The sequence below is a fragment of the Solanum dulcamara genome, chromosome 7, assembly GCF_947179165.1.
Source record: "Solanum dulcamara chromosome 7, daSolDulc1.2, whole genome shotgun sequence".
NCBI lineage: Eukaryota > Viridiplantae > Streptophyta > Magnoliopsida > Solanales > Solanaceae > Solanum > Solanum dulcamara.
This window is the reverse complement of record NC_077243.1, coordinates 36,105,974-36,120,563: the sequence shown is the minus strand read 5'-3', so window position 1 is coordinate 36,120,563 and position 14,590 is coordinate 36,105,974. Positions and strand designations below refer to the sequence as shown.

Sequence of the window (14,590 nt, the reverse complement as noted above, 5' to 3'; positions counted from 1 at the left end):
TTTTGGATGATAGATACCAGCAAGGTCAGTCCAATGGGCTAGTTCAGGCAGCCTTGCCAACACCTGAGGGTAGTCAGCCCCGTTAGAGGGTTCCACCGTAGGTCAGAGCTCGAGGGGATTAGGTCAGCTTTCTTCGTATCGCAGATGGTTCATTACAGGGCATTCAGCTTCAGGTTTTAATGACTGTGGTTTACTAGAGCACTAGTCTAAAGAGTGCCCTAGCCGGGATAGACTGTTGACAGCAGTACCACCTTTACCCAGAGGCAAAGATTGGGGTCAAGGCCGCGGTGATGGTCAATAGGTTCTTCAAGGAGGTCCCTAGGGAGGTAAGTTGGGTGGTAGGTTAGATGGACATGGGAGAGGCCGACAAGGCCATTATTTTACTCCTCCAGTTAGGGTAGAGATTGAGGCATGAGATGATGTCATCACAAGTATTATCCTCATATGTCAGCAGACTACTTCAGCTTTATGTGAATCAGGTTCCACGTATTCTTATGTGTCTATATATTTTGCCCCCTATCTAGGTATTGTTTATGAGTCACTTGAGGTGACGTTGCATGTTTCGACCCCGGTCAGGAATTTTTTAGTAGTGGATCAAGTTTGTAAATTATGTGTAGTGACTATTCAGGAGTATGAGACATGGGCAAATCTTATTTTACTCAATATGCTGGACTTTGATTTTATTTTGCTCATGGATTGGCTATCCCTTCACATGCGGTTTTGGACAGCTATACCAAGACCGTTACTTTTGCCATGCCTAGAATTCCTCCGGTCTTGTGGTAGGGTGCTTATAGCCGCTCATCGATGGGAATTATATCCTTGATGTAGGCCTGACGGCTAGTTGCTTCCAGGTGTTTGGCCTTTATAGCATATGTCTGTGATGTGTCTAGCGAAGCCTCTTCTGTTGATTCAGTTCATGTGGTTCGAGAGTTTACTGATGTCTTTCCTACTGACTTACCCCAGAGAGATATATTGACTTTGTTATGGTCTTAGAGTCGGTCACTAAGCCCATCTCTATTCCACCTTATCGTATGACTCTCTAGAGCTCAAGGAGCTTAGTGTGTAGCTTGAGGATCTCCTAGGTAAGGGATTTATTCGTCTGAGTGTGTCTCCACGGGGTGCTCCTGTCCTATTTTTTAAGAAGATAGATAGAACTATATGGATATGTGTTCACTACATGCAGCTGAACAAGATGACAATGAAAAACCATTACCCTATGCCTCACATTGATGATCTATTCGACCAGCTTCAGGGTGTCTCCGTGTTTTCTAAGATTTATTTGAGGTCCAGTTACCACCGATTGAGGATTAGAGCTGCCGACATTCCTAAGACTGCTTTTTGGACTCGTTATGGCCACTATGAGTTCCTTGTGATGTCTTTTGGGCTTACTAACTCCCCTGTAGCCTTTATGGACCTTATGAATCGAGTATTTAGGCCTTTTCTTGACTCCTTCGTGATCGTATTCATCGATGATATACTAGTATACTCGCGGAGTAGATAGGAGCATGTGCAATATTTGAGGATTGTGCTCCAGACTTTGAGAGAACAACAGCTTTATACCAAGTTCTTAAAGTACGAGTTTTGGTTGGAGTCTATGGCATTCATGGGATACATAGTGTCCAAGAAGGGTATCATAGTAGATCCGATGAAGATTGAGGCTATTCATGGTTGGGATAGGCCCACATCTGTTATAGAGATTCGGAGCTTCATCAGATTGGCTGGTTATTACAGGCGCTTCATCAAGTGTTTCTCCACCATTAGAGCCCCATTAGCTTATTTGACCCATCAGGATGTTCCTTTTGTATGGTCTGATAGTGTGAGTCAAACTTTCGTAGGCTCAAGGAGTTACTTACCACCGCTCTTATTCTGACTATTCTAGTTGAGGGCGAGAGCTTTTCAGTATATTGTGATGCTTCTGGTGTAGGTCTTGGGTGTGTTCTGATGCAGCGAGGCTGAGTTATTTCTTATGTTTCCAGACACTTACGAGCACACGAGCGCAACTACCGCACTTATGATTTAGAGTTGGCGGTGGTATTTTTCGCGCTCAAGATATGGAGGCACTAGTTATATAAGGTCCACTGTGAGATATATACAGATCATCAAAGCCTACAGTACATTATGAGTCAAAGGTACCTTAATTCTAAACAGCGGCGCTTGATTGAGCTTTTAGCAAATTATGACATCTCTATCCTTTACCATCCGGGCAAGGGGAATATAATAGGGTATGCCTTGAGCCGGAAGGCAGGGAGTATGGGTAGTTTAGCTTAATTTCCTGCTGTGGAGTGACCCCTAGCCTTAGACATCCAATCTTTGGTTAATAGGATGGTTAGCTTGGACATCTCAGTTTTTAGACAAATTTTGGCTTTTGTGGGTGCTCGGTCATCTCTATTGGATCAAATTTATGACCGACAGTTTAAGGATGAAGCATTGGTAGAGCTTCAATAGTTGGTATTGCGAGGTGAGGGTGGTCAGACTTCTATAGATTCGGATGGGGTACTACAGTTTGACGATCGCCTTTGTGGTCCTAGAGTTGGAGACTTTATTCAGTTGATCCTTCGAGAGGTCCACGATTCCAGATACTCTATTCATCTAGGCACCGCAAAGATGAATCGAGATTTAAGATAACATTACTGGTGGTATAGAATGAGGAGAGATATAACTAAGTATGTGGCCTATTGTCTAAGCTACCAGCAAGTTATGGCTGAGCATTAGAGGCCTGGTTGGGTATTTCAGAGATTACCTATTCTCGAGTGGAAAGGGAGCGTATTACCATAGACTTCGTGATGGAATTATCTTGGACACCTAGAGGTAATTATGTTATTTGGGTCATCGTTGATCGATTGACCATATCAGCATACTTCTTGCCGGTGCGGTCTACTTTTAGTGCAAAACGTCTAGCTTGGGTCTATATTCAAGAGGTGGTCTGTCTTCACAGGGTACCATTGTCTATCATATCAGATAAGGGGTCTCCATTTACCTCCAGTTTCTGGAGAGCTTTTCAGAGAAAGTTGGGCACTCGGGTTGATCTTAGCACGACGTTTCATCCATAGACAAATGTCTAGTTAGAGCATACTATTCAAGTTTTGGAGGATATGTTGCGAGCTTGTGTGTTGGAGTTTAGGGATTATTGGGAGTAGTACTTGGCTCTGGCGGAGTTTGCATACAACAACAACTACCACTCTAGTATTCAGATGGCCCCATTCGAGGCCTTATATGGTAGGAGTTGTCGCACTCCAGTTGGTTGGTTCTAGTCTTCAGAGCCTGGGCCACACTCTACTAATTTACTATAGAATGTCTTATCTAGAGTCCAGATTATTCAGGATAGACTGAGGACGGCTCAGAGTAGACACCAGAGTTATGTTGATCACAGGTGCCGACCTGTGTACTTTAAGGTTGTGGATCGTTTATTCTTGCGGGTGTCGCCCTTAAAGAGCGTGATGAGATTCGGTAAGCGGGGTAAGCTTAGCCCCAGGTACATTTGAGATTCTGAGGAGAGTTGGAGAGGTTGCTTATGAGTTGGCTCTACCTCCAGCATTTTCAGCTATACATCAAAGTTTTTGATGTTTCTATGCTGTGTCAGTACATTACAGATGAGTCCCACATGTTTTGGTATGATTCTGTTGAGATGGATGATCGTCTGACCTTTGTTAAGGAGCTGGTTGCTATATTAGCTAGAGATATTCGCTATCTTTGTTCCAAGTCCATACATGTGGTTAAGGTCTAGTAGGGATATCATCCGATTGAGAAGCTACATGGGAGACCGAGCCGGAGATGTGGGAGCATTTCTCCAGCTTATTTAATCCTTCAGGTAGATCCTTGTCTTAACTTTTGCGTTCTTTTAGTAGTTGATATTGTAATGACTCTCTAGGTCATTTTCCTTATATTTCTTATGTTTCTTCATTTAGAGCATTATTGTAGCGACCCCAACCTGCTGGCGCCGGTAGCTTTGTCGCTTGGTCGTTCGTTTGGGTTTTAGGCCTGTTTCCCTATTTTGGAGCTTTTATAACTTAAAAATTGACTTTTGTCATAACTTTAGGATAGTAACCTCAAAACAAAATTCTGACATTTCCATCAGCTCCGAAATGGACAAATTAGGCTAGTAGTATAGCTGACACGAGTATTGAGTCAATCGGTACGAGTTTGGGGCCATTTGACGCTTTTGTCTTTAAAATTTGGCCTATGGTTAACCTTGGTCAACATTCTTGGAAAACGCACTCGAATAAATTTTTTTGACAACACAGTTAGTTCAAAAATGTCAAGTTTAGTGTAGAACGATACTTCGTTCGCTTTTGGAGGCTTTCGATCTAATCCCGAGGTCCATTGGGGAATAAGGCTCAAAATGACACTTGGGTGTGGGACTCACTTTTAATTAAAATAACCTCTATTGAAAATTTTGACTGCACCATTCAGTCTGAAATGTTGTTTTCAATCAAAATTCATATATTATTTGCGTTCATGGGACTCCGGATGAATCCGGAGCATCAAAAATAAATTTTGGACTGTGCTGTCACTATTCATCACAGTTACTATTCACCGCGAATTTTTCAGATTTAAGTCTCAAATTTGACAAACCATTTTAGCTCAATTTCAGTGATTCAAAGGTCCAAATTGAAGGAATTGTTTAGAGGAACGTGTTAGTAAGATCGTAAGGTGATTTGAGAACTCTGTTTGAGGTAAATTTTTTATTTTAGTTGTTGTCTTTTGTTGTTTTCGGATTGAAAATTTGGAGAATTTTGATAAGTGATTTCTTGGCCAATTTAGGTCCGACTTGAGTGATTGAAAAGCCTATCTCGCGTGAAATTTTGAGAAGAACGTTGTGGTGCTATTAGTAACTAATTTGGGGTGTTTGATTGAGGTAAAAATCATGATTTTATTTGTTGTTTTTGTTGAATTTTGAAGTGGAATTTTGATAATCTTTGGGGACTGATTTCTTGGGCGTTTTAAGTCTGATTTTAGAAATTCTTGGTACTTAATTATGGGGTTTTTCATGAGAAACATTGTGGTATAGTTGGTTTCAGCTGTTGAGGCTTTGTTTTGGTGAATTTTGCGTAAATAGTTGTTGCCCGTATTATTGATTTTGGCCTAGAATAGAGTTTTGATAAATGAACTGATTTGTGGAGTTATCGAGCCATGAATTGTGTCTCAATTTGAGATATGAGTTCGGGGGGCTGATTAGGATTTATTTTTGGGGTTAGTTCTGAAACTTGCAGTGCAGAACCCATATTCCCACTTTCGAGACGCGTCGGTGATGCTAGTCTTCTTGTTCGGATTATTTTGGTTTTGGTTGAAGCCAGGTGAAATATTGGCTTGGTTCATCGTGAAAGGAGATTCTTGAAAATCGTTAGCGTCCAGTTGGAAATAAGAATATTCGATACCATCGATTAAATCACCTGTGAGCATCCGGGTACCATTTCCGATCTCTGTTCTGGAATCTCATCGGAGAGCATCCAAGTCATACTCCCGGCCTTTGCCGACTTGTTTGTATACCGAGCATCTAGGTTCTAGTTCCGGCCTCGATCGTACCAACGGATATGGTGAGCATCTTCCTGTTTGTTCGGATTATGGTGAGCATTCGGATTTCAGTCCCAATTGTGTGTAGTTAGCTGTAGTCTTCCTAAATCGTACCTTCCTGTTTGTTTGGATATTTACCTTCCTTACTTTAGATGCCATATTATAGTTCCTATTTAGGCTTATTACTCTTTTTCATATTGTGTTTAGCTTTCTTGCTCAGTCGGCCTATAATACCTAATGGGTACCTTATATCTGGTACTCATACTACACTATGCATCTACTTTCTTGATGCAGGACCGAGCACCAATTACCATCGCATATAGATCGAGTCTATTGGAGCCAGTTCTAGAGACCAGGGTGAGCACTTGTCTTTTTGAGATCATTTATGTCTTCTTCAGCTTGGATGGCCTGTTTTGTTGTACTTTTGAGACTAGCTAGTGTTATATATTTTTTGGTCCACTTTTGAGATTTGTACTCATTTTATTGTGGTAGCAGCTCTATACTAGTGCTTCCAAGTTGTGGGAGGGCTTCAATTTTATGTATTTTGTATATATTTATCTAGTTTCTCCTTATTTTGGTATTTGTTCGATTCTCTTAGTACTGTTTAGTATTTCTCTCTTATACCCATTATTTGTAGTTTCGGGTTATGGGTTTGGCTTACCTATCAGAGAGTTATGGTAGGTGTCATCATGACCTGAGAAATTGTATCGTGACAATAATAGATGAACAAAGATTATAAAAGTCTCAACGCTAACTGGAATTTTGAATATTTGTTGGAATAGTCATACAAATTGTTGGCATAAGAAGCAAAACGAACAAAGATTATAAAAGTCTGAGAGCATTCTGAAATGAAACAGTGCCAACGATAGAGATAGGGTGAACAAAGATTATAAAAGTCTCAAAGCTAACTGGAATTTTGAATATTTGTTGGAATAGTCATACAAATAGTTGGCATAAGAAGCAAAACAAAAGATGAACAAAGATTATAGAAGTCTGAGAGCATTCTGAAATGAAACAGTGCCAACGATAGAGATAGGGAGTTCACAGTTCGATTTAAGTCAGTTATTGATCAAAATAAAAATTAAATTAATTTAATTGGTTTTAATTATTAAATCAAACCAAATCGAATATAATATACATTTATCGATTTTGATTCAGTTTGATTTAGCTATTAATCATACAAGAAAATAAAAGGAATGATTCATTCAAAAAAAAATCATTCAAAAGAAAAATAGTTAGAATGATTAGCATTACAAAATTTCACATCACTGAATTTACTGTGAATAAAGCTCCAAAATGCACCACTATTTGCCTAGACAATAAGACAATGAAAAGACACCACTATTGGCCTAGACAGTAAGGGCATCTCCAACCCAAACATCAAATGACACTATTTTTAGTGGAAATCAATTTCAACCTATTGCATCAAATTTTACACACAAAAAAAAACTTTTTCTCTCTTTTCATATTTATATTATTATTTTTTATTTCTTTTATATTTTCTTATTTTATAAAATAAAATTCTTTCTAAAATATTCACTATATATAATTTTTATATTATTTTCTTTTATAGTCGTTTAATATAAAATTATTTTATATCATAATTTTTTAAATAATATAAATTGCTAGCAAATATTACATATTATACATAATAATGAATAACAAAAATAAAAGTGAAATCATTAATAAAATATAATTAAATAAACATTACACAATTAAAAAATTTATTTTAAATTCTACATGAATATTCTACACAGTTGTTGTAATTTTTGTAAATTATTATGTTTTGTTGTACTCTTTAAAATTATTATGTATTTTATATTTCAATTTTGATGTATGTCAATTACTAGTTTGTTAAATATTTATTATTTTCGATAATTCTAAAGTACCTTGTATTATTTGTCCACCAATTTATATTTTTGCATATTTAATTTTTGTGAAGGTTAATTGTCATATTTCCAATTAAAATTTATAATAGAATTCACATAAATTTAATTTTTAAGAAGTCATGTATAGAACAATAATTTATAAAAAAAAAATAACTTTTTAATCTAAAATTAATATTATAAAAATATTACATAAAAATAATGAAATGTTTAATTAAAAAATACAATTTATATAATATTTAATTAAAAATATTGTATAATAACATAATATTAAAATATTCAAAAAGTAAAATTGGTGTGATGAATGGTGTTACATAAAAATTTGGTGTAATACTATTCACACACCAAATTTGGTGTTGGGTTGGAGTATCAAAACACCAAATTTTACATCAAATATAGAATTTGGTGTAAAATTTATACATTTGGTATTGGTTTGGAGATGGTCTAAGAAAAGAAAAAGATGATCTAAGACAACAAACAAAGACAAAGAAGAATGAAGAGGAAGAAGAAGAAGGAGGAGGAAGAAGAAGATGATTCAACAAGATAATTTTTTTGGGAAAAATATGACCGAATGATCATTTTAAATAATTTAAACAAATTGGGCTAAAAAGATGGTTAGAAATCTTATGAGTTGACATTTCGCATAATTTGCCCAAAAGGATATGAGCTCTTATGGTGGGGTAAAAACATAATAATAGTAATTTTGATATTTGCTGGAATAGTTCTTCAAATTGTTGTCAAAAGAAGCAAAATAAAAGATGAACAAAGATTATAAAAGTCAGAAATCATTCTGAAATGAAACAGTGTCAATGTTGGAGTATAAGAATGGACTCAATCGACAATTTTAGTCAACAAGTCACAACTGAAAAGAAACAGTAACCTTTACTACACATGGACAGGAAGACTGTGTATACCATTTCTCGCGCAAGGTCATGTAATACCCTCCATGAAATTAGCCAAGATTTTGCACTCAAGAGGCTTCTATATAACATTTGTCAACACTAAATATAACCATAAACGCCTAATCCGATCCCAAGGACCGGACTTTGTGAAAGGCTTCCAGGATTTCCAATTTGAAACTATCCCAGAAGGATTGCCACCATCAGATCGCGATGTAACTCAAGATCCTGCTTCGTTATGTGACTCTATCAGGAAGAACTGCTTGACTCCTTTTAGGGATTTACTATCAAAGCTTGTTTCATCACCGGTCGTACTACCAATTTCTTGTATAGTATCAGATGGGATAATGAGCTTTGCAATTAAGGCTGCACAAGAATTTGGAATCCGTGATGTACAATTTTGGACAGCCTCAGCTTGTGGTTATATGGGATGCCTTCAATTTGATGAACTAAGAAGAAGAGGGATCATCCCATTTAAAGGTTCGTCTACAGAGCTCAATCTCATACTTCCTCCGTTTCAATTTATTTTTTAGTCAGTTCAAACACAATAACGTCTCATTGTTGGAAAAAAACACCGACTAAATTTCGTCCCTTACAAAACATATTCAAACAAAATATAACAAAGAAATTTAAAGAGAACAACAACATACACTATATGAAAATTATTACACCATACAATACACAGTATTTTTTCTCACACACCCTAATTCCTAAATACTATTCCCAAGGATATGGTCAAGAGAATAATCTCTAAGTCTCTCCTCTATTATACAAGAAAATGAATTTTTGGTGATAGATACAAATAATGGAGCTAGCTCCTTAAATAGCTAACAAAAAACTATATGCATATGCTATCTCACCCATGTGGGATAGCCAACATTTTTTACTTTCTTTTTCAAACCAATTACCAACAAATCTCTACCTTTAAAAAAGAAGAAAAAATGCAATTCATTGGCCTTTACAGTTGTCCAGCTACACATAACAAATTTAGTTCTCCACCTAACTCTATACTCGGTCAATCATGTGCAACTGCAACTTTCACATTATCTGCTACTGATAATCATAATTTAAAATTCAAGAATTATCATACTCCCACCATAAAAAGTACATCCACTCAGATTGAAAAATAAATCCAAAAATTTTCACTTGAAATCACTTTTCAATTTCAAATATTTTAATTTCGACTCGTCGAAAAAAACACTTGTTAATAACTTATGGTGCAACCTTTTTGTTGATTTCTTGAGAGTTCATTAGCCATCGACATTCTTTCCACCACACACCTTGCATCACCTATCAATTAATGCCCATGTGCAAATTGTGGGCATGCTAGAATTATTCCATTATTTATCATGACAACGTTGGAGAACATGTCATAAGGATACATATTCTAGTGTACAGTCGGAGCCTTTGCCGAACAACTCCTTACAATCCTACTTTGTCCGAGTTTACTAACTGTTGATCAAAATTCCTAGTTCACAAAGATTTCAAAATTCTACTAGTCAAATCCTTAATTTAATTTTTACTATTTGACCAGACTTGAATCTTTGATCACCTCTTTTGATCCCTCCTTGCATTAATAGAGAACCACAAAATTCCCAAAGCTACATCCCCACCGCAATCATATGTCATAATTCACAACCGCCAATCGAGAATCACTACTGAAGATTCTTCATTTCTTAACTAATGTATACCAGATTTTGACAACACTTGCGAATAATTTTTCATCAGCTTTGACTTTATTTTCTCACGCAACCAGTTCCAAAACTCATTCTCTCACCAAATTTCTCAAATCTTTTCCCCACATGCTTAACATATACTAATAAATGGACAATAAAAATGAAAAGTACCCACTAAATTAGTTCCCAGGAAAGAGAGGTGGATCACAATTGATACACTTAAGTACCAAGTCTTTCCTTAGCCAGAAACTCTTTAGACTGTACTTATTCCCACTATTACTAAATATACAAGTACCCCAAAGCAACTCCACCATAATAGCATACTCCACCGGAATCAGACTCCACTTGCTACTTCTCTAGGACGAAACTTTTGCTTGAAAACAATAATTCTAATTTAGAAAATTTTTCTGATGTGAAAGATCAGACAAATCTGCAACCACAGAACATACTAAAATTTCAAAAAGAATTATTCCATACCAAAAGCTCTGATACCACTTGTTGAAAAAAACACCGACTAATTCTCGTTCCTTACGGAAAGCATTCAAGCAAAAAATAACAGAGAAATTTAAAAAGAATAACAACACTAAAATTTAACATGAAAAACTCTCCAATTGGAGAAAAATCACGGGACTCCCAGAAAAATATTCATGATATGAAAATTATTACACCATACAATACATAATATTTTTTCCTCACACACTCAATTCCTAAAATACTATTTCTAAAGAGATTTTCAAGAGAATTATCTCTAAATCTCAACTCTAGTATACAAGAAAATGAATTTTTGGTGATAGATACAAACAATGGAGCCAAGCTCCTTAAATTGCTAACAAAAAACTATATGCATCTGCTATATCACCGACAGGGGCGGAGCTACAGGGGTGCGAGGGGTGGCAACCGAACCCCCTTCGTCGAAAAATTGCACTATATATATACTGTAATTTTTTTTATTCATGTACAAATATTATTTTTGCATCCCCTTAACAAATGGAGATTGTGGATCAGTGGATAAGGCGCCTGTGATTGAGCCCATGGTCGCGGGTTTGATTCTCGGCAATGACACATTTTTTTACTTTTTTCATCGAGTTCCCTTATTTTTTAATTTTCTTGAACCCCCTTATCAAATATTCTGGTTCCGCCCCTGATCACCGATATGGGATAACCAACATTTTTGACTTTATTTTTTCTTCCTTTTTCAAACTAATAACAAACAAATTTCTTTTTTTGACAACTTGTTAGTTCTAACTTTCCATATGAACTCAATATTTTTTATATGAAACTATATATGTGAAAAACTATTTGTGGAACAGATGACAGTTTTATGGAGGATGGTACGCTGGATACAATTGTCGATGGGATTCCAGGAATGAGAAACATTAGGTTGAAGGACTTGCCAAGCTTTATTATGACTACGGATCCAAATGATATTATGCTAAACTATTTAAGTGATGAAGCACAAAATTGCTTGAAATCATCTGCAATGATCATCAACACATTCACTGAATTGGAACGTGAAGTCCTGGAAGCGATTGAAGCTAGATTCCCAAATATTTATGTTACAGGTCCACTTTCATTGATGGAAAAAACCATCCCAGAAAACAAATTGATCTCATTTAGGCCAAGTTTATGGAAAGAAGAATTTCAGTGTCTTGAGTGGTTGAATAAACAGAAACCAAGCTCGGTAATCTACGTGAATTATGGATGTGTGACTTTAAGGTCAGACCATCACCTGAACGAATTTGCGTGGGGACTTGCAAATAGCAAGCACCCATTCTTGTGGATCGTTAGGCCTGACATAGTGATGGGGGATTCAGCAGTGTTGCCTGATGAGTTTCTTGAAGAGATTAAAGACGGGGTTATTAGCAAGCTAGTGTCCACAAGATCAAGTTCTTTCCCACCCGTCTATTGGTGTTTTTCTAACACATTGTGGATGGAACTCTATGATTGAAAGCATAGGTTCAGGGGTTCCTCTAATTTGCTGGCCATTCTTTGCTGAGAAACAAACAAATTGTCGATATGCTTGTGCAGAGTGGGGAATAGGTGTTGAGGTCAATCAAGATATCAAGCGTCAAGAAATCGAACTAGTTATTAAAGATATGTTAGAAGGTAAAAAAGGTAAGGAGTTAAAAGACAAAACGTTGGAGTGGAAGAAGAGAGCAGTAGAGGCAACTGATATTGGAGGGCCTTCATGGAAATACTTTGATACATTCTAGGAAAAACTTCTTAAATAAACAATTTCTAAGCAAGAGAAAAATCTAATAAGCAATAGTTAGCTAATCTTGTTTTCTTTAAATAAGTTGTCTTAACTGAATCACAGAAATAATATGGAGCTGAATGTTTATCCCTTTTCTAGTCTTTTTCTGTTTTTTGCTATTAAATTCCTGAAATGTGTATATCTTAATCATTACCACAAAGAATATTTACTTGAGGCATAAATAAGGACTAAAAATAAATAATTCAAGTTGATTTATAGCAATTTTTCTTTGAAATATGATATTCATTAGGAAAATATTATAGGGTACCGTAAACTAAATTACTTTGTAGCAAATATATATACCCAACTTTGTTTTTACATAAAAATATGGCCCAAAATTTTCGCTAATATACGTTCAAATTTGGCAACAGATTCCTCGACTTCATATATAAAAAAAACGTAATGGAGCCGATTTCTACCTTTCTACATATTATGTATAAGAAAAAGAGTCAAAAATGTCTTTGAATTACGTGAGATTAAACAAAAATGCTCTCAGTTGATAATTTGATCTAAAAATATCCTAATAATAATTTTTTTAGTAACAAATGCTTACCATATTTTAATTCAAACAAGATTAAGAAATACAAATAAAATTAATGATGGGGTTGTTGTGATCTTATATATATATGAATTGTTGTGATCTTATATATATGACCAATATTATCATTTAAAAAGGTAAATGTCGGTATTCTATTTTAATTGATAAAATTAGAAATTAAGAAGAAAAAAAATATCATTTCTTACTTATTTATTAGTTAAAAAGATTTTAAAAGAAAAGAAATAAGAATATGATTCTTTAGAAATTAATTTATATTTTTTAAAAGTAAATAATATATTTATCGGAAAAAGTACAAATATACCCTCAAACTATTATAAGTGGCATGCATATACCCTTCGTTATATGTTTTGATCAAACTATTGATAGTAAGCGCATTTTTTGACCAAATTATTAACTAGAGACATTTTTGTTCAATTTCACATAGTATAAGGACATTTTCTATCCTTTTTCGTTTATTATATTCTCAATTCTCAGTTGATACATATCGATTTCTAGGGTTCATAATTTGAGAGAAGAGCGCTGATGTGAGGCCAAAAATACATATTGTCAATCACTAATTGATTCACATTGTAGTATTTAATTACCAAGAGAAAACATTACAACAAAGTAGCTATCACAGCATGCTTTTGGTCTTAGATTTGAGACTCAGACAAGAGCTCTAACATCCTATTTCTCAAAAAATGAAGCTATTCAATACATTTCTTAAGGTGGACTTAGCTCTAACTATAGTGATGTAGGCTATCTCTTTAGCCATATACTCTACAGAGCTACTTTTCTTCTGAAATACTCTATTGTTTCTCTCAATCCATATCGCATACACACATTTTGCCAGAATGATTTTGAAGATTTGAGTTGCTACAACTTTCACTTTCCCATGCCGAATACACCATTTCAGAAATTGATCCCAATTAGCAGGAATAGGATCATGGTTATGGCTCCATGCAAGTAACCTGTTCCATAGGCAGATGGAGAATTGGCATTGCACAAATAAATGCTCTATGATTTCATCTGTCATTTGACACAGTACACACTTCTTTGACACCTTCATTCCCCATTTAGTTAATCTGTCTGTAGTCATTAATCTCTTCTGAAGCATGAGCCACATGATAAAATAAGCTTTAGGTCTAGCTACATTCTTGAACAAAAGGCACTTCCACTGCAATCTTGGTTGCTCCCCTATTATGTGCAGGTATGTTTGCCTAACCATGTTACCCCTTTTACTCCTTGCCTGTTGCAATTGTTCAGTTACTTGCTTAGCCTCCATGATTTTCTTCACCATTCAACTAGCTTGCCTTGGCGTGTGCCATATGCTTTGGCCTTTTATGTAGTAGTTATGGATCCATTTTATCCACAACTTATCTTCCTTATGTGCCAGGACCCAACATATTTTTTCTATAGCTTCCTTATTCCACAACTGTAAATTGAGAATACGCATACCTCCTACTGCTTTTGGACAACATACTCTATCCCATGAAACTAGAGCCTTCTTGGTAATATGACCTTCTCCAGACCACAAGTAACTTCTACAGAGGCCTTCAATTAACTTGATAATCTTTGTAGGTATAATAAACAATTGTACCTAGTAGGATTGAACCCCAAATAGCACAATTTGGACTAATTGTGTTCTACCAACATAAGATAGCTTTCTAGCTGTCCAGGATTTAATCTTAGCCATTATTTTCTCTATGAGCAGGTACCATTGTAGTGTAGATAGCTTCTTTGTGGACAATGGTATTCCAAGGTACTTAAAAGGTAGTTCCCCCATTGAGTATCCAAGTTGCTGTGTAATTTGTTATCTATCCCCT

General features: G+C 35.7%; 1 protein-coding gene and 1 pseudogene across 2 annotated transcripts; one reads left to right on the top strand and one right to left on the bottom strand.

Annotated features, from left to right (window-relative positions):
* The first annotated feature begins 1,594 nt into the window (after positions 1 to 1,594).
* On the top strand, positions 1,595 to 12,320 carry LOC129894700 (linamarin synthase 1-like; annotated as a pseudogene). The gene is made up of 6 exons (XR_008767697.1): positions 1,595 to 1,816; positions 3,581 to 3,718; positions 5,806 to 5,868; positions 6,149 to 6,188; positions 8,222 to 8,776; positions 11,283 to 12,320. The product of XR_008767697.1 is annotated as a linamarin synthase 1-like (transcript).
* A 1,138-nt stretch (positions 12,321 to 13,458) lies between these two features.
* LOC129894699 (uncharacterized) lies at positions 13,459 to 14,049 on the bottom strand. Its single transcript, XM_055970359.1, has one exon. The coding sequence runs from the start codon at positions 14,047 to 14,049 to the stop codon at positions 13,459 to 13,461; it is 591 nt and encodes a 196-aa protein (XP_055826334.1).
* Positions 14,050 to 14,590: the final 541 nt, after the last annotated feature.